This window comes from Trichechus manatus, unplaced genomic scaffold, assembly GCF_000243295.1.
Source record: "Trichechus manatus latirostris isolate Lorelei unplaced genomic scaffold, TriManLat1.0 scaffold00028, whole genome shotgun sequence".
Taxonomy (NCBI): Eukaryota; Metazoa; Chordata; class Mammalia; order Sirenia; family Trichechidae; genus Trichechus; species Trichechus manatus.
In genome coordinates this window covers 1,725,427-1,751,482 of record NW_004443964.1, presented here as the reverse complement: position 1 = coordinate 1,751,482, position 26,056 = coordinate 1,725,427, and the positions used below count along the sequence as shown (strand labels likewise).

The following is a 26,056-nucleotide window of genomic DNA, read 5'->3' as shown; positions in this document are numbered from 1 at the left end:
GAGGGGAAGAAAAAATACAACAAGAAAAGGAAATCGCCACTCCGTAAGGCGACCACCGTGCCCCTGAGCAGTCATCTTCCCAGCAAGAAAGAAAATTAAGTTCGTCACCGCGGCGTAGATTAGCGGTCCCTCACGCTGCCCGGGCGTCTGTGAGGTGAGGAGCGCCGTGCGGTCTGCAGAGCACCCCTCCACCAGGAGGTGTAGTCACCACACAGCGCCAAGGCGCCATCAGGTCCTCGGGGACCTCGTCACAGGGACGCCGCGCCTGTTACTGCTGGGGGAGCACAGGCTTCTTGGCTCATGGCAGCGCCTCCAGCGCCGGAGTCCGGCCCGCACACGGCCCTCATCTACACGACCGCCCTTTCCCTCGTGAGCAGTGAGGCTTCAACACCTCCTGGGCTCGGTAAAACCAACAAAAACCTCACAATCAGTACCTGAAAACCACTCTATGCCGTGAGCGCCGCTCCAGCCGGGGCACCGCGACTGGCTGCACAAAGGCAGCGTGGTCCTGGCACCATCTCACAGGGCCCCTCAGCCACAACGCGGCAAGGTGGACGTGGGCGGAGCCCCTTGGGAGGGGGAGACAATGTGGTTTCTGAACTTCTCTTAGGAAGCAGCCAATAGCACACACAGGCCCCGCAGGGACAGGACAGCACACGCGGGCCCCACGGGGACAGGACAGCACACGCAGCGGGGACAGAGCCAAACAACACCGAGGAGGGTCCCAGGCCTTTTGTCCGAGAGGCAGTTTCCGTCAACAAGACTCAAGCAACATGGCTCCAGCCAGCAGAGGACGCCGCGGGCTACAGGGACTCCAGACATCCCTCACCCCTGGGGGGGGTGCTTTTCTAGAAGACTCAGCCCAGGCACAGACTCAGGAAACCGGGGGTCCCATGGGCAGGAAGCCCGCAGCGCACAGCCCAGCTGGGCACCGTGCTCAGGCCTGTGGTCACCACGGCCATGTATCCACTCGCCCTTCGGCCCCACGCTCTGGTCCACACCCTGAAGCCCCCACCCACTGTCCTAGCTTCCCTCGGACCCCCGTCCTGACCTACACCAGGGTCCACAGCCTCAAAGGGCCTCCCCTCAGCATCAACCACCTCAGAGACAAGCGTAGCCACAGCTGTGCCCCGAAACGCACCTGTGTACCCCGAAGGACGCAGGTGCGTGGGGTGAGGGATCCCACGCACCAGCACGTTTGGGACAGCCTGCAGTGGGGAGCGTGGTGGCCGTGACCCCACCAGCGGCCTGGGAAAACAAGCAATGACTCACTAGGGCAGTTAACAGGCAGAGCATAACTGCTGCCTCCGTCAAGGTGGAAACAGGCTCAAACCGTACATCCTCGAAACCAAATCAAACCCGCGCAGGGGAGGAACCCTCAGACTCGCGTACCTGCTGGCACCCTGGACAGTGGGGCTGGACTCCCGCAGCCGTGCAGGGAGAGGCGGGCGTGGCGGGCGGTGCCGTCTCAGCCCTGCTGCTGCCGGGAGGCCTACACGCCCACACCCTACATGCCGCTGGGGCAGCCTGGACCCCATCCCCCGCTCCCTCCCCCAACCAGAAGGCAGCCTGGCAGACACATACCCAAACCGCGTCTGGAAGGCACCCCTGTACCCCACGTGCCCCAGAGACAAGCTGCTGAGCCCCCATGTGGGGGCAAGCGTGAGGGGCACGGGTGAGGGCCCAGCGCACGCACCTGACAGCCGGGCCGCTTCCGCCTTCTTGCCGCTCTCGACCTCCCCCAGCCGGCCGTCGGCGGTCTCCTCTGCAAAGTCCACAGGGGTCTCTTCGCCCACGGTCAGGGTGGTGTATGTGCTGATGACCAGGACGCCCAGGCCGACCCAGAGGACCACCTGGACCAGGAGAGCAGCCAGGAGCGGGTCAGGCAGCCCCACACTCGGGCAGGATGCGCGGGGGCGGGGGGAGCTGGACTCAGGGTGGGGGCAGGGTGGGGGAGGGGCTGGACTCAGGGTCGGGGGCAAGTAGGAGAGGAGAAGGGTCTCTGCCTTTCCTTTCTGTGATGGAGAAGGGGTGCAGGCTGCGGCCTGGGGGACCGGGGAACAGCAGCAGGGTGCAGCCCAGCGGGCCCAGCAGCACCACCGCACAGGGCTCCGCGTGCACCAGGGGTCGCCACCAAGCCTGCTGGCACCGCAGAAATGGGGGAAGGGCGGGGAGGAGCGGGGTCTCGGGGAGACGCAAGGGTCAGAGGAGTCTAAGACGGAAGGTGGGTGTAGACGAGACTGGAGAGGCCTGGCCACCATCATGTCTCCTGGAGAGCCAGGGCGCCGCCCCCACCGCTGCCAAGACCAGGCTGCCCTGGCGAGCAGAGCAAGAATCTCAGGGCGTCGGCAGACAGGGGGACCCGCCCATGGCGGCCCCTTAGAGGAGGCAGCCCCATCAGGCCAGCACTTCCCAGGCCAGGGCAAGCGAACTGCCCCCCAGAGTCACCCAGATCAGACCCCGTGGGCTGGACACACCCAGGCCAGTGAGGGGAGAACCTTGTGTCCCCCAGCAGGGGCCAGGCCCGAGCAGCCAGGCGGCCGACAGTGCTGCCAGGCGCCTGGACCTGAGGCTCTTCCCCACCCCTGCTGGCTGTAGACCCCCGGGGGACCTCTTGGGTGGCCACAAACGCTGGCCTCAGGCGTTGAGTGCAGCAGACCCATGTGACACAACTCGGTCTCCGCTGCAGCTCTTGCTGTTTTAAAACCCGCACGCGCGGAGCAGCCTCCTGCCAGTGGCGTGTGTGGCGGTGGCAGTGGGCACAACCATCCCTGCCCTGCTCGGCCAGGCCATGCGGCCCCCCAGAGCAGGGCCACCCCACCCTCGACCTCCTCGCGGCCCGGAGCCAGCACGTCGCGCTAAGTCTCAGAAATGCCGGAGCAGGAAGGGTAGCGTGCAGGGCCACCACCACCCAGAGGACAGGCTTCTGCAGGGAGAACGTGCCCAGGCCCGAGGCTGGGTGCTGACCAGCTTGGGAAGAAAGAGCCCCCAGGAGAGCCTCCCCTGGCTCCTCCCTCTCCGTCGTTCCAGGAGCACTGAGCTGGTTTCCACTCAAGGTACCACCCCACAGTGCCAGGGGCTCCTGGCTTCAGTGAGCTTGCCGGCCCCTCTTCCAGCACCGAGCCTCACCCCAGAGTCCAAGAACACGCAACACACTCCGGGAGGAGGAGGTGAACCATGCCATTTGAAGGGCAAAAAGGAGGCCCAGACACAGGGTCTGGCCCAGAAACCAGCTCCTGACTCCCCCATGCCACTCGGAAAACCTCATGGCCCGCCCACCCAAGCACCTGCACCCTCAGGGCGAGCCCTCCGCCATGCTCCCCAGGCAGCTCGTGGCAAAACACGGCTGGCAGCCGACAGGAGACACCCCGTATGAAAGCGGCAGAGAAGGTGCCATCAAAGGGGCCCTCTCGGTGCCTCCACCTCCGCTGCTTGGCTCAAGGCACCCCCCTTTGCTGAGACCCGCTAGTCTTTCTAACCTTGTTGGCGGGCGGCCCCTGGGCTCTGCCGCGCACACTCACCAGCTGACCGCTGCCCAGCCGAGCCTCCACGCCCTCTCCCTCCGCTCTGAAGAACCACCACAGGCCCACTAGGACCTCAGGCAGGGTGACCAGAGCTGCCCTGGTGGGAGAGACCCTGGGACGAGGCCGCACAGGGCCACAGGGATAGTGTCTACCGGCCCAGGCCTTGGGCAGCGTGGAGCCAAGTCCCCAGGGAGGCTGGTTTGTGCCTGCCAGACACACACGCTTCGAGGTGGGAGCTGGCTCCTCACTCTGGCACCAGCTAAACAGCAGCGTCGATGCTCAGGTGGGCCAGACACCTGCAGACAGTTGCCCAAGTGTCTGCGGCACCCCTAAGAACTACGTCGCTGACCCGGCATGCACCCACACGTTCTTCTGTGGCTTCCGGGGCAGTGGTGGCTGAGCAGTAGAACTCCAGCCTTCCATGAGGGAGACCTGGGTTCAATTCCCGGCCAATGCACCTCATGCACAGCTACCCCCTGTCTGTCAGTACAGGCTTGCGTGCTGCTAGGACATTGAACTTGTTTCAGCAAAGCTTCCAGCCTAAGACAGACTAGGAAGAAAGGCCTGGTGATCTACTTCCTAAAATCAGCCAGTGAAAACTCTCTGGATCACAATGGTCCAATCTGAAACCAATCGTGGGGTTGCCGTGAGCTGAACTGTCTCAACACCACCTAATGATGACAGCAAATAAAAGGCAGCAGCGCACTGGGAGAAGGGCACACACGGCTGACATGTCCATCGCCGACTGTGTGGGGACCAGCGACACTAAGTCGCAGAGAGAAACTCTGCTGTCCCCTCCGCCACAGTGAGAAGGCATGCGATGACATGCAACACGCTTGCCTGGTTTGAAAACACGTGGCAGAACGGGCACAGATGTACTTCTTTCACACAACTGCATGTGTGTTTACGTCTGTGTCCACACGGAGGTGTGTGAACATACACGTTTGTCTCTACACATCGAGCCAAAAGCCACATGAGGCTGAGCGGCTGAGCACGAGAAGCAGCCCCCACGGTGTTGGGACATGCTGGCACCTTCACCACCAGCTCCACGGCGGGAGATGCAAGACGCAACAGCAGACAGGAGAGATGGAAAGGTGCAGGCACGGGTGGGGCGGTGACATTATCATCAGTCCCGAGTGGGAAAACCCAAGAGAAACAGTGAGTTTGGTGAACAGGTAAAAATTAATATATAAAAATCTATAGCCTCATTTCTCAAAAAGTTAAACAGAGACTTACCATAAGCCAGCACCCAGTTGCTGCAGAGCCCACCCCGACTCACGGCGACCCCACATGTGTCAGAGCAGAACTGTGCTCCACAGGGTTTTCAGTGGCTGAGTTTTCAGAGGTAGATGGCCAGGCCTTTCTTCCAAGGTGCCTCTGGGTGAATTCGAATCACCAACCTTTTCATTAGCAATCGAGCGCTTACCCGTTAGCACCGTCCCGGGACTCCAGACTAATCGTTGGTTTTTCTAACTGGTTGTTGTTCATATGTGGATTTTTACATATTCGTCTTATCGCGGTAAGATGCATACAGCATAAACCCTGTCGTAACCGTTTTTAAGTGTACGGTTCAGTGACGTTAAGTACACTCACAATGCTGGGTAGTCTTCACCACCACGTGCTTCCAAAACTTCTTCAGCACCCGAAACAGAGACTCTGCACCCTTAGCAGTCACTCCTCCCCCACCCCAAACCAAGAAAAACCAAACCCGCTGCCGTTGAGCTTTGTCTGGATGCATTTGAGGCGACGGATTTCTTTTTTTTTTTTTTATTGAGATGTGATTAATTACTTTTTTTTTAATTGTTGTAATTAAATGAAGTTTACATTTCAAGTTAGTCTCCCAAACAAAATTATTTTTTTTTTACGTACATTGTTATAAGACCCCAACTGCTCACCCCATTCTGTGACAGCACACTCCTCCCCTCCGCCCCTGACTCCCCACGACCATTCAACCAGCTCCTGACTCTCTCTGCCTTCCCATCTCACCTCTGGACAGAAGCCGCCCCTTTGATCTCTTGTATCTACTTGACTAAGAGGCACATTCTTTACGAGGATCACTTTATATCCCACAGTCTAGTCCAATCCCTGTCTGAAGAGTTGACCTCGGAAATTTTTTAAGTTCTGGGTGACAGAGAGACCAGGGGCCCGGATTTCTTCTTTAATTTTGGTAAAATATATATAACAAAACACTTGCCACTTTAACCACTTTTAAGTGTACAATTCAGTGACGTTAATTCCACTGACCATGTGGTACAGCCATCACTGCTGTCCATTTTCAAATGTTTCTCATCCCCCTAAACAGAAACTCAGTACCTCTGAAGTGATAACTCTCCATTTCTCCCCACACACCGCAAATAAACTCCGATGTTCATGCGTTTGCTCACTCTAGGTATTTCACACAATACGTGGCTCTGTGTGGCTGAGTTCTTCACCCGGCATAGTGTTTCCGAGGTTCACCCACACAGCAGCAGGTATCAGAGCTTCATTTCCTCTCACGCCTGAAAATACTCCATTGTGTGATATGCCACATTCTGATGTACCATCATTTGTCGATAGACACTTGGGATGTTTCCACCTTTTGGCTACTGTGAACAGTGCTGCTATGAACATGGATGTGTACACATCTGTTTTGAGTTCCTGCCTTCAAGTTTTTTGCGTATAGACCTAGGAGCCCTAGTGGCACAGTGGGTAAGAGCTCAGGCTGCTAACCAAAAGGTCAGCAGTTCAAATCCACCAGCCACTCCTTGGAAACCGTATGGGGCAGTTCTACGTTGTCTGATAGGGTCGCTGTGAGTCAGAATCAACTTGACGGTAGCAGGTTTGGTTTGGTTTACGGATAACTAGGAGTGGGATTGCTGGGTCATATGGTAGACTCACCATGTAGGAAAAGAAGGAATATTTAAAATGCTTTATTTACCCAAAAGGTCACTAGAAAGAAGAAAGGACAGTAGGACAAGCGAAAAACAAAGAGGAGGATGGATACTTTAATCCCAAATAAATCAGTGATTATATTAACTGTAAATACTGTTACACATACCCATTGCCATCGAGTCGATTCTGACTCATAGCGATCTGCTAGATACTCCTGTTAACAAACTGGATAAAAACAAGAAGAAACAAAACCCAACTATACACTACTTACCAGAGACACCCCTTAAAGCAGAAAAAGGATGAAAAAAGCTCAACTGTCAAATACTAACCCAAAAGAAAGCTGAAGTAGCTATATGATGTCAGACAAGGCAGACCTTAAGGTAAGAAGCATTTCTAGCTATAAGATGGGACATTTCATAAAATAAAAGGTCAATTCAAGAAAAAATATAACAATCTTAAATCTATATGCTACCAATAACATGGCATCAAAGTAAAAAGCAAAAACAGACAAAACTAAAAGGAGAAAGAAGCAAATCCACAATTACAGCCCGAGTCATACCTTTCTCCTTACTGCTAAATAAGCAGATATAAAGGAAAATCAGTAACAATATATAAAACCTGAAAACCACAGTTAGCAAAATCAACCTGCCAACATATACGTTACTGCACTCAACCATTACAGACTACACAGCCCTTCAACATTAGTCGGAATAAACTGTATGCCGATGCACAGAACAAAGGATTGAAATTCTTCAGTGTGGGTTCCCCAATCACAGTGGAATTACACTCGAAATAAATAAAAGAGATTACTAGGAAATCTCTAAATGTTTGGAAATCAAACAACACACTTCTAAAGAACCCACGGGTCAAAGATGAAATCACAGTGGAAATTAGGAAACATTGTGAATTGAATGATAATGTCAATTCTTCAGTCTATAGTTTGATGCGATCCCAATCAAAATTCCAACAGGCTACTTGGGAAGAAGCCGACAAACCAATTCTAAAATTTAGCTGGAAATGCAAAGGGCCAACAAGAGGAAAGGCCATCTCGAAGGAGAATAAAGTTGGAGGATTTCTACTATCTGACATCAAGACCTATTATAAAGCAATTGAAAGAGGGCAGTCCTGGTACAGGAAGACAAAGAGACCAAGGAGACAGAGGTGTCCCCAACACGCTCATACGTACACAGCTTGATGGTTTATGACAACAGTGTCACTGCAATGCCACGGGGGAGAATGGTGCTGGATAAACCAGATACCCATGCAGAGAAGACGAACCTCGACCCCTACCTCACACCAATCAACTCTGGACGGAGCACAGATGCAAGCAGGAAAGGTCAAATAAGAAGCTCCTAAAACATAACATAGGAGACCATCTTCACGACCTTCAGGTAGACAGAAATTTCTTAAACAGGACATAAAATGCACCAAGCAAAAGAAAAGGATAGATAAACAGGACTACGCTAGAATTAAGAGCTTCTGCTCATCAAAATGTGCCACCGAGAGTGGGAAGGCAGCCCAGAGAGGGCCACCATGTGCAGTAGGCATCTGCGAAAGCATTCCCATCGAGACTCTATTCACAACGCCCACAGATCAATAAGAAAAAGACAACCCAGCAGGGAAAAGAGGCGAGGACTTGAAAGGAGACACCCACGTGGCTGATAAGCATATGAAAAGGTGCTGAACGCGTTAGTCATCTGGGAATTGCAAATGAAAACCCAAAGAAGGCACCGGGTACTGCAGCACACCCACCAGAAGGGCTGAAATTGACAAGCGGAGGTCAAGAGCAGAGCGCTCACACTGCTGCGGGACCACTCTGGAAAAACCTTCAGCAACATCTACTAAATCTGAATATTCATAACCCCAGGACTCGGCAACCCCCACCCCCAGTATACAGCCAACGAAACTGCACACGCATGTGCCAAAGGAAACGCGCAGGGCAGCGACGTCTGTCACCCTCACACTGGACGCCCTCTGGTCCGCCACCGCAGAATGCGGTAAGTTCAGAAAACGGGATAACGTGCAGCAGCGAAACAGACGAGCCAACAGAAACGGCGGCGTGTGGGTGCACGCAGATGCGGTGCTGGGAAAAGAGCAACCCGCAAACCAGCACCCGCTGCACTGTTCTTGTGCGGAACCGCGACGGACAGGGCACACTGCCCTACGCCGCTAAGACGGCGGAGCGGTAACCTCTGAGGGGGCGGAATGATGTGGGGGCACTCAGGGAGGCTTCAGGGTGCTGCTGAGCTTCTGTCTTGCTCTGGGTGTTGGTTTCATGGGTGGGTTCACTTAGGGAACACTTATCAAACCGTCCACACGTGAGAACAACGTGCTTTACGGCTATGTAGAGTATACTTTTTTCCTAATTACCAAAATACACCAATGAGAAAAAGCCCAACAACCCCCTAGGAAAGCGACCATAAACACGGGCAGGCCACAGAAAAAGAAATGCAAGCAGCTTTTCAGAACACGACGAGACGCTCCGCTTTATGCCAAGGAAGCCAAGACTCCACCCTCAGACCCACGAAGTCGGGAAGTCCCAGCGCAAGAGGTCCCTGAGGCTCTGCCAGTGGGCGCCGCGATGGCACTTGGCAAATGCCACAGAAGTTACAAATGCCCTCACGCTCCTTGACGTGGGCATTCCAGCTCTAGAACCTTCTACGGAGATATCCTCAAGCCTGGGAAACGCTCACGTGTCTGTAAGAGCCACAGACAGGATCGTGACTCAGCCGGGGACTCGGAGGACGGCATGTCCTACAGTGACTGCTACGGCGCAGCTAAAAACAAGACGGCCACTCAGCGCGTGCGGGTGTGGAGCAAGCTCCAGGGGGATCTGAGCAGGAGAGGCAGGAAGCTGTGCTGCCACTTAATTACATAAAAAGACCGCAAGTGTGCATGTTCACACACAGCTGTGCACACACGCTGGCACACTCGTGCACATACTGTGGCACACTCACGTGCACACACACACCACTTACCAGCACACACACACACGTGCACACACTAGCACACTCGCTGCCACACTCGTGCACACACACACCAGAACTCTCACCAGTACACTCACGTGCAGACGCCAGCACACTCACATGCACACACGCTGCCACACTTGAGCGCATACCCTGGCACACTCACGTGCACACATACGCCAGCAGTTACCAGCACACACGCGTGCACACACTAGCACACTCACATGCACACATGCCACACCTGAGCGCATACCCTGGCACACTCACGTGTGCACACACACCGGCACACTCACGTGCACACACTCCAGCACACTCACGTGCACACACCAGCACACACACATGCACACACCTGGCACACTCCTGCACACACACTAGCACACTCACCAGCACACGCATGCACACACCAGCACACTCACACGCACATACATGCTGCCACACTCATGCACACACCCTGGCACGCTCACATGCATGCACACCAGCACACTCACACAGCCACCCCAGCACACTTGCACACGCACGCACACACCACACAGTCTGGCTCTCAGAACGTACCAGCAATGACAGCAGCAGTGGTCTCAGAAGGGGGCTGGGAAGCAAGGGGAAGGGGTGGTGGTGGGCTCAGCATTAGTTTGCAGCACATACACAGATAACCCGGTCAAAATGTATAAACATACTTGGGGAAAAGCTACTACTAAGAACTCGACCCTCAAATGCATGGGTGCAACACTGCCTGCCAGCTTTCCCTGGGAAATTCCCAACACCGCCGAGCATGTCAACAGCTGTGTGGCCCCACAGCACGGAGACTTAACTGTTCAACTTGCTTCAACCCAGCATTGCCCAGACCTGTTGGACCGAGTACCTTTTGTGCTGAACTAGGGGCTTATCCGGCCTCCTCTGCCAATCCAGCAGCAAATCCCTGCTAGTGCAGGCTGCCGCTGGCCCCGCACACCTACCCAGGCCGGCCCCACGCGCCCACCCGGCCAGCCCCACACACTCACCTGGGCCGAGAGGGCCTTCTTGTGGACCTTCCTGTAGATGAGGGCGGGACACACGAAGCAGATGAGGCTCCCCATTGTGGCTCCCGTGAGGCCGAGCACTGTCTCCACTGGACAGGGTGGAGGGAGCAGGCATGAGCGAGCAACCCTCGCGGGGCTAGAGACAGACTCCCCAGAGCCCACGGTGAGCCCCGCGGCAGCCTCCGCTAGCCTGCCCCTGCTCACCTCCGTGCCCAAGGGACACCTCCCGTCCTGACCACCACTGCACGGGGGGCAAGGTGGCATCGGAGTCTGCCCCGGTGGCAGAATCAGTGGCCACACTGGGAGCCCAGAGCCACCACTCTGGTAAGGTCCCTCATCAGGGAATGGGGGTGACAGCCCCTCCCTCAGGAAACCAAACAGCTAAACCCACTGCCGTCTAGCCAACCCTGACTCCTGGTGACCCCATGTGTTAGAGTCGAACTGCTCCATACGGTTTTCCTGACTGTAAACTTTACGAAGCAGATTGCCAGGCCTTTCTTCCGTGGCACCACTGGGTGGACCTGAACTGTCAACTTTTAAGTTAGTAGTCGAGCACAGACCGTTTGCACCGCCCAGGAACCTATTTGGAGAGGCCTAAGTTAGGGAGCCCTGGTGGTGCAGTGGTTAAGAGCTTGGCTGCTAACCAAAAGGTCAGCAGTTCAAATCCACCAGCCGCTCCTTGGAAATCCCAGGGGGCAGATCTACTCTGTCCTGTGGGGTCACTATGAGTCAGAATCGACGCGGCAGTGAACGACTAACTAGGGAGAGGCGCACATCTCCAAGTGGCGTCCAGCTCTGCAGACAGCCGCTCGTCCCTGAAGAGAGACCGTCCAGCAGAGGGGCCCTGATGTGATCATCTGTAACAAGCTGGCCCCACACCACGTGGGGCACAGGCTGCCCGTCCTCCCTGGGGCCTAGAGTGTGGTGGCCGAGCGTCCCATGGCCACGAGCCAGGAAGGGGCCCCGTGGGCTTTATCTACAGATCCCTCCCCGGGATCTGCCGTGCAGCTAGTGTCGCCCGCCAGGCTCGGAGCTCCGACAGCACAAGTAACTCAGGGCCTTCGGCTCCCGCTGTGACGTATCCACACAGGGAGGCATCACAGTGGGCCGCCAGCTGCTTTATAATGACCGATTCCACAACCGGGCCTGCATCCCTGCGCCTGGCGTCCCTGCCCAGGCCAACCTGCTAAGCTTTACTGTATGCCTGTCTCTGTGGGCCAGAGGAAGACCACTGAGGAGGGTCCAATGGGTATTTTAGGAGGTTGGAGGGGACAGCGCAAGACTCGCGGGTCTGTTTGAATGCCAGGACACACGGGGGGACACCACTGGGCCCTACACATAAAAGCGAGAACGGGAAGCCAGGAGAAGCCAGCAGGAGCCTGATCACCGGAGCGGCCCCGCCTTACCATTGGGGATCAGGATTCCACCGATCATGGTTCCAAACACCACCGAGAGGGTGAGCGCCTTGAAGCGGAGAGGAGGCATGTACCCTCCTGCAGCAAAGGTGCCATCCTTCTGCTGCGTGACAGGAAAGACAGACAGGCGTTAGGAGGACTGACACCCTAACTCTCTCATACAGCAGCGCCTTGAAGGGTCTGCCGAGCACACCGAGTCTCCGGGGAGGCCAGGGGTTCCCACCCGCCAGCAAGCCGCACTTGCAGGGGAGGACGTGGGCCTGAAGGACGGCAGAGAGGCACACGTCACTCCCCACTTGGTGTCTGGCATGGAAATTTACAGCCTCATTCTAGCACGGCAGCAGGGAGCCCTTCCATTCTCTCCTGCACTTCTGGAGGCCCAACCCCTCCGCCCCCAGGGCAGGAGAGCGACAGAAACGGTGCCCAGGTGCACGTGGGACCCAACATGCAGCGACACCAGAGCCGTCTGCAAATGGGCCGGGAACATCCCAGTCTGGCCACAGAAACGGCTCTGCCAGCCAGCTTCAGGGTGCAGGCAGATCCCCCACCCTCAGCAGTGCTGCCGCTGTCTCCAGCAGAGGTGCACCTGGCAGTTAACCAGCTTCAAGGTCCAGGAAGAAGTGGAGGAGGGTAAAACACGGCAGAACCAGGCCAGAAGTGCTCGGCTGTGTCCCCAGGAAGCAGCCACAGCTTCCACGTACACGGCCACGCATGCACAACCACACGCCACACACCCATGATCTGCTGGGCAGGCCCGCGTCCTGGCTCCGCCCCCACCAGTACCAGCTGTGTGCCCCGCGGGGGCGAGCTGCTAAAGCCCGTGCTCAGGTCCCCATCCATGAACATGGACGCAGCAGGACGCCTCCTCACCACGGTGTGGGGAGAACAGAGTGACCTAATACACACTGGGCGCCTGGCACAGCGCTGAGCACACAGGAAGCCTGGCTGCTCAGCTCCCCCTGGGCCTGTGAGGCCAAGTCCTCATGGCTGCTGTTCAAGTGGCATCCCTGTCACCTGCAACCCAGAATCCTGACGGTTGCATCACAGCAGGCTCAGGAGACCTCGGGCTGCGGGTGAAGAGACGTTGGCCCCGGCCAGCCCTGGCCTCCAGCCGCACCAACCAGGAACACAGGACCATCTGAGGTCCGCGGTGGAGCCCCGGCACCCTCTGAGCAGGCAAGCAGAGAGCGGGGCAGGGCAGTGTCCCAGGCAGAGCAGAGGTGCCATCCGCCTGTGCCTGGGCATGAGATAGTACAGGGCACCTCTGCGGGGAACCCAGCAACAGTGGGTGAGCCAGGAGGGCCTTTCTGTACCCCCTCAATGTGAAAATTCCTTACCAAGGGCTTCACACACTACAGCACACAAAGCTTTAGCCCCTCTTCTGGCTCAACTGTTAGAAATGTCAAGAGGTACACAAAAGTGCAGAAAAGGGGCATCGGCCCTAAGGACCCCCACCCAGCTCCTGCCATCATCAGGCCAGTCAATCTGTTGCCCCCCATGCACCCCGCCCCTCCACAGCTGCCTGCAGCAAGCCCGACTGCCTGCAGCTTCTGTGGTTCCAGGACCACAGTGTCGTAGGCGGGGGGAGCCCAGAGGCAGAGGACCCTAATCGGCTGGGACCCTGGGCCAGGACTCTGAGTGTCTCCTGCTTCTCCTGGCATTCTCTTTTCCCCAAAGTTCGTAAACAAAGAACGTTCCTATTAAGAGATTTCATTTTAACAGGAGGAGCCCTGGTGGTACAGGGGTTAAGAGCTCGGCTGCTAACCAAAAGGTCAGCAGTTCGAATCCACCAGCCGCTCCTCGGAAGCCCTATGGGGGCGGCTCTGCTCTGTCCTGTACAGTCGCTGTGAGTTAGAATCGACTCGACAACAGCAGGTTCCGTTTTTGTTTGCACCAGGAAAAGCTCCACTTGTCACTTCCCAGGAAAATAAAGAACTGACAAGAAACAGCACCGAGATTGGGAAATCACGTAAAAAAACCAGACTTCATGGCCTGACAGAGACGGGAGGAACCATGAAACTATGGCCCCCCGATGTGCTGTTAGCCCAGAACGGAAACCATTCCCAAAGACCCTCTTCAGACAAGATTAAATGGGATATAAAACAAAAAACAACCCACGCGAGGAACGCGCTCCTTAGTTCACTCAGATATAGGAGACCACATGGGCCGCTCCTGTCCAAAAGCAGGACGGGACAGGAACTGGTCGAATGGACAGGGAACCCGGGGTGGAACAGGGGAATGTGCTGTCACACCGTGGGGACTGCAACCAATGTCACAAAACAATATATGTATAAATCCCTGAATGAGAAATGAACAAGCTGTAAACCTTCACCTAAAGCGCAATTTAAAAAAAACGAAAAAAGACCGGGAAAGCTCCACTTCCGGAGCCCAGGGCCCCGTGGGCCAGGCTCACCTGCTGCTCGAAGAGAAGGGTGCTGAGGGCCTGCCTGCAGGGCAGGATCATCATGGGGAAGCCGAAGGCCACAGACATGAGGAAGCCCACGCGCAGCATCTCTGTCACCAGGTTGGAGGGGAAGTTCATGAGCACGTTGCCGGCGATGGCCTCGGTGAAACTGACGTACCCGAAAAACCCCACCTGGTGGGAGACAAGACACATGGGCACCCGCCCTGAGGATGGGCGTCACACAGCTTGGCCACGGGTGACAACGCCTCTCCTGAGAACCAGGAGGCCCAAATGGACGTGTCAAGACTGAGGGTCCGACGTCACACTCCCCAGGACAGGAGGGCGATGAGAACACAGAGCTGCCCGCAAGAAGAGAGGGGGCAAGTGCCCGCTGACCCGCCAGAGTGGCTGCTCTGAGCCTGGCTTCAAAGCCCAAGCCAGGGAGGCACGGGGCGGACCATCTGTAACCACCTAGAGAACTGGGCCATGGAACCACATGGTGGAGGAACAAAGTTACAACCCGAGGGCTTACAGCTTCACTGAGCACGTACAAAAGACAACGGGTAGGAGCATAAGAAGGTGGGAAGAAAAACCTCCCAAAAAGGTGATGGTAACTGTATGCCGGGTTACTTTCTTCCTCTGCTATTTTATACTTTCCAATTCCTCTTTGGTGAATGTGTCCCATTTCCACGGGGAAAACCACTTTAACAAAGGTCTTGGTGAGATGGTGACAAGAGGTACCAGGTGAAGCCTGACCAACACCAGCCACCTGGGGGTCCTGCTGGCCGCGGGAGGCGGCGGCTGGTGTGGCCGGCCCAGGGTGACCGGCGGGGCTCGGGCAGGGCGGGCTCACGAGATTAGAAAGGAGAGCGGTTGGCACGCGCAGCAGATGCAGGGCGAGCCCGTGACCCAAGAGCAAAGCGCCAAAGTTGGACAGGTCATCACCATGGGGCTACTGGGAGGTGACAGGAAGAGGGCCCGCCAGCCGCATGGCACCCACCGTGCCGACAGCGAAGAGGGCCCCTACCGTGACGTAGAAGGTGGTGACCACGTTGAGGGAGGAAGCGAATATGGAGCTCATGGTCTTCACGGAGGGCTCGTCCAGGCTGTCATAGGTGGGCAGAACCTGGCTGCAAGAGCACAAGACATTTCACAAAGTGACTCCAGAAAAATACGCCCCGTCACCACGCGAGCTCACATCTTCCGCGGCCGCCTCCCCTCACTCACGCACCACCGCACCAGGACGCTTGGAGCTGACGCCAAGGTCTCACAACACCATCGGCGGAGAGTCGTCAAAATGTCCACTTAGAACCCCCTCCCCACTATTCCCCCCGTGTCCACAGCTCAGAGGGGTCAGTGCGCAGTGCACTATGTGAGCTAGAAGGGACTGGTCACCTGCCGGCTAGGACCTGACCCACTGCCTGCAGGGAGAAACGCAGCAGCGGCCGGAGGGGCACAGGCAGGGCCCAGCGTGTGGACAGGTGTGGGCGGGCAGAGGGGGCGCTTGGGGAGGAGGAGCGGGTGGAGGCACAGGGGTCTGGGTGCAGCAGGGAGGAGGGAGCTGCGCCGAGGGGCTGGCAAGGGGGCCCGATCGGAAGAAAGTGGAGGGAATGCTCGGTGAATGCGAGTGCCGGCAGCTGCTTTCTGGTGTGTTTTGTGGGCTGCTGCCTTCCGGGTCGGCACACAACCAGGCCGGAGGTTGGGATGGGCGGGGGGTGGGGAAGGAGGCGATGATCAGCCAATAAATGCACAAGCGTGTCCCCAGGGGGTGCCAACGGTGAGCATGCTCCACTGCTAACAGTAAGGTGGGAGGTTCAAGTCCACCCCCAGGTGTCTTGGAAGAAAGGCCTGGCAATCTGCTTCTGAAAGGTCACAGCCTTGAAAACCCGATGGAGCTATTCTACTCTGCACACATGGGGTCACCACGAGTTGGAATCAACTCCACAGCAACTGGAATCATCAGCAGAGTCAGACCCCAAGACCACCTTTAAACAGGGAAGGGAGGAAAGGAGGACGCCCCAGCCTGGAAGGCGTGATGAGCACAGGGGGAGGCATGCTGCGCGGACGCTGACGCCCTTCCACCCGCACTGCGTGGGTGGGGGCTGCTCTCCCCTCTCCAGGCCCAGGAGGAAGCCAGGCAGCCACACCCTGCCTTTCCCCCATCCCCTGGGAGACAGCAAAGACTCGGGACACAGACAGCTGGCCTAACGCCGTGTGTCCCAGCCTGACACTCCGGGAGAAGACAGTGCCTGCATGGGCTTCAAGCACTGACTACCCCCGCTGGAGCAGAAAGCCCACACCAGCCGTACCCGTGTGGGGGAGCCCAGCACAGGGCTCGGGGGTCCATGGCTCACCCAACATGTATGTATGTTGGAAGCCCTGGCTGCAGGGACTGCTGTTACTGGGTGGGGGGGAGTGTGGGGAGGTGCCCCACCCTGGCCCCCAACTGGCTACGTGCCCCAGGACGACGGGCCCTCCCAGAGAAACAGTTCCACCCGAGCCCACCTCTGGTCAGAGGGACTGCACTACAGGAAGGAGGTGCCCCCCGGCCACCGACTCCCACCAAGCATTCCCAGACTGCCACCCAGCAAGGCCGCCCTTCATGACTCTGAACTCAAGTCCAACGGAGCTTCCATGCACAGCCCTGCGCGCGCCTCCCGCCCCAGCCGCACAGACAGGGTGCGGCTTCCGTGCGGACGGCCCTCTTGGGCCTCCGGGGACCCGCCCTCACGCTCAGGGCAGCCGCGGCCGCGCCCCTGGGCCCACAATGGCTGGCCTGACCAGGCACCCTGGACTGTGAGAGACCAGAAGAGCAGGCCGTGGTGGCCGCGGAGGCCTGCTTGTCCCTGGAAACGCCTGGACGGGCCACATGGGCGGGGCCTGGCCGTCCCCCCCACACGGTGCCTCGGTGCCTGGCAAACGTCCACGTATTCAAGGCACTGGATGTGCCCCACTCCGGGCAAGTCGCACTGGCAGTGGTCTCCTCTGCCCCAAGACCAGGACACACGCTTAGGCTGGACGCCCCCTCCACGAGGCAGAATGCATGTGTGCTCACAACCTTCGCCCAGGACCCAGACCCGGCAGGCTCACCAATTACTTACACCCTCACACGTGCACAAACCACCAACGCCTGCTGAGGCTGTGTTTTTAAAAGCCACACGCAGGCCGAGAGCACGCCCGGTCGCAGGGGGCGGTAAAGAACGCCATCCCGCCGCCAACCGTGGTGGGGACACGAGCAGTTAGGCCGGAGCGCTGCCGGAAGCCAGGCTGGGAGTGGCGACTTGGACAGCACACGCGGGTGTCAGCACAGCAGTGTGAACCAACCCTGTCACAGGCGTTGATGCCTGGCATGAGGTGTGTGCACTAAAAGGGGGCAGCTCTGCCAGAAACTACGCACACTCATACATGTGCGCACACACACACACTCCCACACACACATGCAGGTACCCCAAAGCCACCCCACAGCATCCTGAAGTCAACGTCTGCGATTTCCTTTTCAATATCCTCAAACGAACAGCTCGGTTCTGGCAGAAGGTGGAGGGCATTGCCTTCCACGGCCACCTCTGCATGTGGGAATCCGACTAAAGCACAGCTGTCCCTTCAGCTCAGGGGCGGGGTTGAGGCTGAGCAGGACGCTGCTCCTGACGTGTGAGGGACGATGCAAGGAGAGGGGCAGGCGACCCCCTCCCGTGCTGCAGCCCCCTGCCCAAGAGCCCTCTGTGCCACGGCCCCCCGGCCCACGGACCCTGCACGCCGCGGCCCCCACCCACGGACTCTGTGCACCACAGCCTGGCCGGGGCAGGTACTCACGACTGGCAGGCGAAGGACATGCCAAAGATGGGGATGCAGCGGAAGATGCCCTCCCAGCGCACGAAGCTGACCCGCTGCAGCCACTGCCCGCCGAAGAGGCCGTGCTTGAGTGAGGACAGCAAGATCTGCGAGCAGAGTGGGCGACGGAGGCCTGTGCGAGAGCTCGGCCATCACCCCGGCCCTCCCCCGGCCCGTGGGCGCCCGCAGACTCACCACGAACATGAACACGGTGTAGAAGATGAGCGCCATGGCACTGAAGGACTGGATGGAGGCCATCATGTTCCTCTGCAGGCTCAGCGGCAGCACGATACACAAGGACACCACCACCAGCAGGAAGACACGGAAGTGGCTGGTCACCTGGGAGGGTTGGCGGGCAGAGAAAGAGGTGAGGGGCTGCCGCCCTGGGCTGGGCCCCGTCTGCCCCGTGGAGGTGCCCGTGGTCCCACCAGTTGACAGATGGGGACACGCAGGTGCCTACGGTCCTGCCTGCTGACAGGTGAGGACACAGGCCCAGAGAACCAGCTACATCCAAGAACAGAAAGCCAGTGAGGCTCCAATCTGGGCTGAAGGCTTCCGGAAGCTTCTCTCACCATTGTGCTATCCTGCCTCGGTCACTGACCGCTTCCAGTCCCTGCAGGGTCCAGCAAAGCCACAGACTGAGACCATCCAAACCAAGGACGGCGGCCCCTCGGACACGGTGAGACCCAGACGTGGGAACACCCAGACAGGAACTGGTCTGTGTATGCTGCACCGTGCGGTCACCGGGGGCCACTGTTGCTCCACGCAGCCAACAGGCCTCCCTCTGCACAGAGAGCTGGATGCAGGGGGAGAGGCAGGACCCAGATGGAGCCAGAAGAGACGGAGCCCGAGGAGATGCACCCCCGGCCCGAAACAGACGCGACCCGATGCGACCTTGCTGCAGAAGGAAGACTGGAAGCTCTGACCCGGAAAGCTCACCACCACTCCAGGCTGGTGCCCATGCTAGCCGAGCATGCCATGGGCTGGAGATCTCTACTGTGGCTGGAGCCACATGCGTCTGACGTCACAGTCCCTGACCCAGAGCCAACAGCCAGGTGGAGCTGCACAGAGCCAGCTGAAACATTGCCTGGCACACCCTCAAGACCCCAATAGCCGCGGATCCCCCAGCCCATGCGTCACGGCAGCACACAGAGGCCATGCATCCTGGAGACCCCCTGGCAGCACTGCATGGGGGCAGCCTCGCTGGGCCCGACACGCCCGTCCCTGGAGGCGGACCTGCATGGGAACCAGTGCCAGGTGGTGGTGGCTGCGCCCTTCTCTGCGGTCAGCCTGCACTGTGCCCTGGAGCTCCTCCGCTCCCCGCTTCACTTCCACTACCTTCCCAGGACGTGCCCCCAGGAAGCCTCTGCAATTCTAGTCCCTCCAGATGCCTGATTCCCAGGACCTGGGCTGACCCCGAGGCCTAACGCAGGCGCCTCTCCCAGCCAGCTGCACTGCTCTCAAGCTGGCATCCACAGGGACCCGCGCAAGGGCCACACTGAGCGGCCACTCAGGCGACCGCACACACGCACGTGAACCACACACCTGAAGGCGTCCTTACCTGAAACCCAAACAGTCGAGCAAAGAAGTTGGACCCCAAGTCACCGATCACAACGTAGAAAGCAATGCAGGTCCCCAGCATAAGCCCGATCATGCTGTAAGGACAGGAAGGAAGGATTCAGTGAGATTTCAGAAGGAGCCGCTATCCCCTCAGCGGAAAATCCGGCCCACGCGCCCACATCACGGGAGAGGACAGCGCACCCGAGGCCCACCTGCACAGCCCCGCCGCGGACGCGGGACAACCAGGAGGTTGGGCTGAGCGGAGGTGCAACTTAGAACGCCCCATGGTTTCCAGGGGTCGGGCATGTTTTATAGAGCTCGCTATTTTACTTGGAATGAATGTTGAGAAACACTAAAGTTTTCTTTATGCGGTATTATATTTTTATCTCTGCAGGAGGTTCAAAAAGTTCTTTCAGGGGCTACAAAAACATGCCGCCATGTTAGACAAGTTAAAAGAACAATCAACTGCTTTCAAAGAGGGTTGTTCTTTCTAGTTTACAATTCCCTAACTTAGAAACCTAAAAGCGCAATTTCCCAGCAATTTTTTCATCTCATAAAATTTTACTCCAAGGGAAGAAAAGTATGACATTTCCCATTTACCGCAGTGGAGTCTGGGGAGGGATGGCGGTTCGGGAACAGCACGGAGAGATGAAGAATGACTGAGGGAGAGCTATTTTGCTGTGTTCCACCAGTTTGCCATTTTCATATTTTTCTTAGTAAGACTCAAATAACGCTTTCGACCCTGACGCTAATCATTTTAAGGGCACAGTAAATTGGACTTCCAACTTTTTAGTAAGTAACACTTCAGAAACATACTCTAAGTTACAACCCAACCCACAAAGGAAACACATCCTTCACTCTGTAGATCCTCAAGTCTGTCCTCAGCAGAGGGGAGGCAGATGAGGGGACCGTGTCAGGGCAAGCTGCGCGTTACCTGGTCTCCACCAGCATCTTCCCCGCTTTCCCGTAGGCGTGGAACGCTAGTGTGAAAGAGAAGAGAGTTAACGCTCAAACAACAGTGCGAGAGGCACCTCAGCAAAAAAATGACTGATCAGAATCGTGAAAGGCAATCTGGCAAAAGCCCACTGGTCTGGGATTTCACGGGTGGAAGGGGGATAGCTGTTAATTTTGGCCCCCAGACCTTTTTTCAGGTCCACCACCCACCAACGGAAACCACATAAAACAAGAACAAAGCAAAGGAAAGATACAAGGCAGGGTCTTTTTCTCACTCCCAGAATGTTTTAAAAGTCACTGGGAATACACCAACGTTCACTGCGGCGCTATTCATAGTCATCAAAAAGTGGGAACAGTCTGAATGTCCTCAACAGATGACGGACGAACAAAACGTGGTCCATCCACACAACGGAACACTTCTCATTCGCGAAGGGAATGAAGTCCGGACGCGTGATACCACGTGGGCGAAGCTTGAAATCACAGTGCTGAGTGAAATCGGTCAGTCACAAACGACAAAGCGTACACAATCCCGTCTACACGCATTATCTAAGCCAGGCAAATGCAGAGCCCTGGCGCGTCAGTGGTTTCCAGCAGTGGGGGGAGGGAGGAGGTACTCAGCGCTTAGGGGGCACCAAGCTCCTGTTAAAGGTGATGGAAAAACGTGGGAACAGACAGTGGTGACGGATGAACAACGTGATGAACAAAATTAACGTCCCTGAACCGTACGGGGGAAGACTGCTGACATGGCGCGTGTTTTGTTACGTCCGCCTTCGCCGCGGTAAAATAAAGGCGCTGGGAGATAGCCATTTCCCATACCAGGCGGCCCCTGTAGGGGCCACCCACTCAGGGCAGCACCACATGCCACACTCAGAAGGCCAAGGTGGAGCAAAAGCGGCCCCCTAGGGTCTTGTGCAGCCGGGCGACTGACCCGCTGGGGTTGGGACAACTGGGGCCCGGATGATGTAGCCAGGAGTGCACCACCTCCATGGCCCTCGCCACAGGGACTCTGCCCACGGACTTCGACTTCCCGGTGTGGGCTGTGGTTGGTCAAGGGCAGCACTGGAGGAGGGGGCCGGGGGGCTCGATCTCAGCCTCACTGCTGATGGTGCGACCCCCTCCCCTACAGCTGAGGGGGCGCGGCTGTCTGTCCTTCCTGACAATTCTGCAACTTCTAGCAGGCGAGAACCCAGAAACTGACTCAGCGAGGTCCCTCCCAGGACCCCAGCCTTCCCACCTGGGCCCGGCCGGGGGAGAGGGAAGTTCTAGTCCCCAGGGGGCAGCCAGGACGGTGTGTGTGACAGGATCGGGGGCACGGGACCGCCGCGCTGTCCAGTCAGCGGCGCCAGCTTCCTGCCTGCGTTTCCTCCCTTCACACAGAGGGTCGGAGGCCCCAGAGAAGACTCGGGAAGCAGGAAACAAACAAGCGAACACAGCCTGTGAGCCAGCCCAGGTAACTTCACTTAGTCAGAGGGACGAGCTGCCAGAAGCAAGGGGGGGCTGGCGTCTGATACAGCAAAGAAAAACAAGACGACCCAGGAGCAGCAGAGGCTTCTCCTCCCAGGGTGAGGGGTCACTGGGCTTTTCCTGGGCCTGGTCGACCAGTTAGAGGAGCCATGTGTGTCTCTGAGTCCCCGCCCCCAAGTTCACAAAGCCTTCTGCATCACACGACCATCTAAACTCAGAAATGGAACGGTACAGAGAATGAGGTCAGCTCCCAGCAGTGGGCGGGGGCCGCGGTTATCGCCTAAAGCCATGCCCTCACTAAGGGAAGCACCCGCGTGGCAAAGCCTCCCGAGGACAGCAGCAGGCCAGCCACCCTCAAGTGGCAAAGCCTCCCAAGGACAGCAGCAGGCCAGCAACCCTCAGAACACAGCCCAGAAATCCAGCACTGCTAACTGGGAGGCGCCAGCTCGTCAGGACAGTCTTCCTTTTCCTGCTCCAGTACAACATGAGGCCCTATGGCAGGTTCCAACACTTAGCTCACCAGCCTGAGAAAGTTCCAGAACACGCCTGCATCCGGGACAGAGAGGAAGACCTAAGGACCTCCAGGAAGTTGCCCAGTGACGCCCCCGTCAGGTGGCGCTTTCTTCACACAGAAAGACCACGCTGGCTCCCAAGATACCCCCTCAAAGTGCTGCCCTTCCAAGGGGCGTGGCATGGGGCCCCGGGCCCCTGCCCTCCCCTCCTCCTCCCCTGGGGCCAGGTCTGTGTGGACACACTCACATACACCCCACTTCAGCTATCAACCCCTCAGCAACCTCTAACTGAGCCTCAAACACAAACACCTGCCCGGCCACCTCGGCCCTCAGGTCCTGCCTGCTCAGGGCCGGTAGAGGGAGGCCAGAGCTATGGCGAGCCCTGGGGCCTGCCCCCTCCCCCCAGCGTGGAACCTCAGCACACACTGGGCTCCAATCCAGTGCCCTGGGTGTGGACTGGTCCCCAGGACTGACCACTCCCCTCCTGACCTGTCTGTCCTCTCTCCCTCAGTGGCCTGACCTCAGCTCCAGGCCAGGCCACACAGGGACAGGATGGGCTGTGTCCAAAGGCTGGGGCACAGCCAGGGAGGTTCTTCGGCCCTGCCTGCCTCATGCCTTTCCCCAGGGACCCAGCAGCAGCCACCTCGGGCCCAGAGGCTCTGTGTCGGCATCCCCCTACCCCCGCATCCTGCCTCCACCCCCCCGACTGCTGCGAATGCAGAGCGTCCCATGCCTGCTCCCCCTCCCCACAGCGCGCAGCCCCGGCGCCCCCACCACACCACCCACAGCTTCTTGGCTTGTGCCTCCGGCAGCAGCAGGGCAGAGAAAGGAGGGGTGTGTGCTGAGGGTGCTGTTCCAGATGGGGGGACACTATCGGGGAGAAGCAAGACGGCTACCTTGGACCTGCAGGTGCTGATGCTCGATGCCCCACCGCTGCACCTGGCACAGGGTGGGCACACCCAGGTGTCCTGAATGACAAGGGCTTCGGTGGGGGGGGCAGAAAGCTTGACTTCACAGCCTTCAGTCCCAAAGCCACAGACGCATGCGTGCTGGCCACAGCCCAGGGACACATCGGAGGGAAGGAACTTGCAATGCAGCCCCCACAGCCTGCCCCACAGGCCCTGGAGGAGAGACCACCCTGCAGCCCTGGCAGAGGACTGATGCTGACCTGAACCCGCCTGACGCCCACCCGACGTCCCTGCTGCAGTATGCCCCAGGTTCCAGCCACCGCTCTCCACGGGGGTGTCACTGGGTGCCAGGACAGCTGGAGGAGGTTGTCCATTCCTTCTCCCCTGAGAACAGGGCTCGGAAAAATCAACAAGAAGGCAGGCCAGGCAGGAAAGGGAGCGGCAGGTAAGCCGGTGACAACACCCACAACCGGTAAAAGCACACAAAATCGGTGAATACACAGATAACCACCCAAAACCCACTGGTGCTGTCATTCTCCAAACTGGCAAAGTCAGGTCGCTGTCCCGCAAGCGCCTGAGGACTGGCGATGGCGGGGGGCTAACCACCCCGAGACACGACAGTAACCGCAAATGCCTTCAACGCTGGGAAGAACCACGCGTCGTGGGCTGCACACGGTTTAAACAAGCCCCTGCTCGAGATGTGCTTGCCGTTCGCGGAATTTCCTCTCGTCCTTGGGCGTCTCCCTGACCTGGACCACGGCTGTCTGTCCAGGCCCCCGCCCTGTGTGCCTGTCGCACCACTGAGCCGGCGCCCGCGGCCGGACACACACCTGGCATCTGCCCACCAAGGCCGTCTGTCCCAGCCACTGCAGCAGCACAGGCGAGGGCACCCCTCAGCAGGCCTCTCGGCTACGGCGCACGCTCTCTGTGGCACCTCCCACTCAGGAAGAGGGCGGCAGCGGGCAGGAGGGCCTTTCAGTGACCCTGTGAGAGCAACAGGAGACGACCCGGAGCTTCCGCAGGGCCGGGAGGCCTGGCAGTGCTGCTGAGCCGCCCGCGCCCGGGCCCGGCCCGGTGACCTCAGAGACTGCCAACTCTTCCTCTCTGGGCATGCCCTTCGGAGCAGCGGGTCCCTCCACTGCGAGAGACGGTGCTGGGATGGCGCCAGAACACGAGGCGGCCAGGCAGGGAAACCCTACCCAGGCTCCCCTGTGGGCCCTCGTGCCTGAGTCTACGACAACCCGAGACCACATGCGTCTTCTCATCTGTCCTGCTTCTCGCGGGTACGTGAGGCCAAGGTCACCCCATGCGGTTAAAGATGGGGACCCCGCAGATGGAGGGGGCTCCGTCCACCCACTTTCTCTCCATCTTTCTCATCAAGGTGGGGACCCCACAGCCGGGGGGGGGTCCATCCGCCCATTTTCTCTCCGTCTTTCTCGTCAAGGTGGGGACCCCGCAGCTGGCCGGGGGGGGCTCATCCACCCATTTTCTCTCCATCTTTCTCGTCTAGCCAGGCCAGTTGTCTCCTCAGGAACCTTCTAAGAATGAGCAGACAGACGGCCACCCAGACAGATGGCCACCCAGAAACCCTGCTGCCCAGCCGAGACGACCTGTCTTCTATCACGACACGGCCGAGTAGTCCCATGGTGCCTTGGCCATGGGAACCCCACAAAAAGCCTATGTGGGAGAGGGTCACCCCGCAGACCACAGCCCTGCAGGTGGAGGAAGGGCCCACCAGCACCCCATCTATGATTTCTAGGGCGCACACTTCACCCCGAGTCGAGTCTGTTGCCTCACTGTGGGCCAAGTGTAACTGGAAGATTTCACTTCTCAGGTGACTCCAACGTGAGGACAGACTCACTCAGCACCGCTCCCATGAAAAGGGGGGGAAGCACCCTTCAGCTCCAAATGTCCCCCCAGCTCGGAGGTACCCCCTAAGCTCCAAAGGTCCCCACTCAGCTCCAAAGGCCCCACTTAACTCCAAAGGCCCCTCTCAGCTCCAAAGGCTCCCCAGCTCTGAGGCTCCTCCTTAGCCCCAAGGGTTCCCTGCAGCTCTGGGCGCCCCCTTAGCTCTGAAGGGCTCCCACTCAGCTATGAGGACCCCCTCAGTTCCAAGGGCTCCCCCAACTCCAAGGCCCTCACCTCAGCTCTGAAGGCCCCCACCCAGCACCAAGGCTACCGAGATAGTACTCCCAACCACCCAGAGAGTACTCCAAACTACCCAGAGTACTTCAAGCCACCCAAAAATACTCCAAATTACCCAGTGAACATTCCAAACTACCCAGAGAGTACTCCCAACTACCCAGAGGGTACTCCAAACTACTCAGAGGGTACTCCGAATTACGCAGAGAGTACTCCAAACTACCCAGAGAGTACTTCAAGCCACCCATAAAATACTCCAAATTACCCAGTGAACACTCCAAGCTACCCAGAGAGTACTCCAAGCTACCCAGAGAACACTCCCAACTTCCCAGAGAGTACTCACAAGTACCCAGAGGGCACTCCAAGTTATCCAGAGTACTCCAAACTACCCAGAGGTACTCCAAACTACCCAGAGTACTCCAAACTACTCAGAGAACACTCCATAACTACCCGAAGAATACTCCAAACTACCCAGAGGCACTCCAAACTACC

At 58.1% G+C, this 26,056-nt stretch overlaps 1 protein-coding gene across 1 annotated transcript in view; it reads right to left on the bottom strand.

Annotated features, from left to right (window-relative positions):
* Positions 1-26,056, bottom strand: part of SLC38A10 (solute carrier family 38 member 10) — a 39,312-nt gene that overhangs the window by 8,080 nt on the left and 5,176 nt on the right. Inside the window, exons 3-11 of the mRNA XM_004374357.2 lie at positions 20,519-20,564; positions 19,586-19,679; positions 18,220-18,363; positions 18,007-18,131; positions 15,224-15,326; positions 14,206-14,388; positions 11,784-11,895; positions 10,360-10,466; positions 1,697-1,853 (exon numbers count right to left, since the gene is read on the bottom strand). Coding sequence (XP_004374414.1) covers positions 1,697-1,853; positions 10,360-10,466; positions 11,784-11,895; positions 14,206-14,388; positions 15,224-15,326; positions 18,007-18,131; positions 18,220-18,363; positions 19,586-19,679; positions 20,519-20,564 — 1,071 coding nt within the window. The remainder of the gene's footprint in view (positions 1-1,696; positions 1,854-10,359; positions 10,467-11,783; positions 11,896-14,205; positions 14,389-15,223; positions 15,327-18,006; positions 18,132-18,219; positions 18,364-19,585; positions 19,680-20,518; positions 20,565-26,056) is intronic.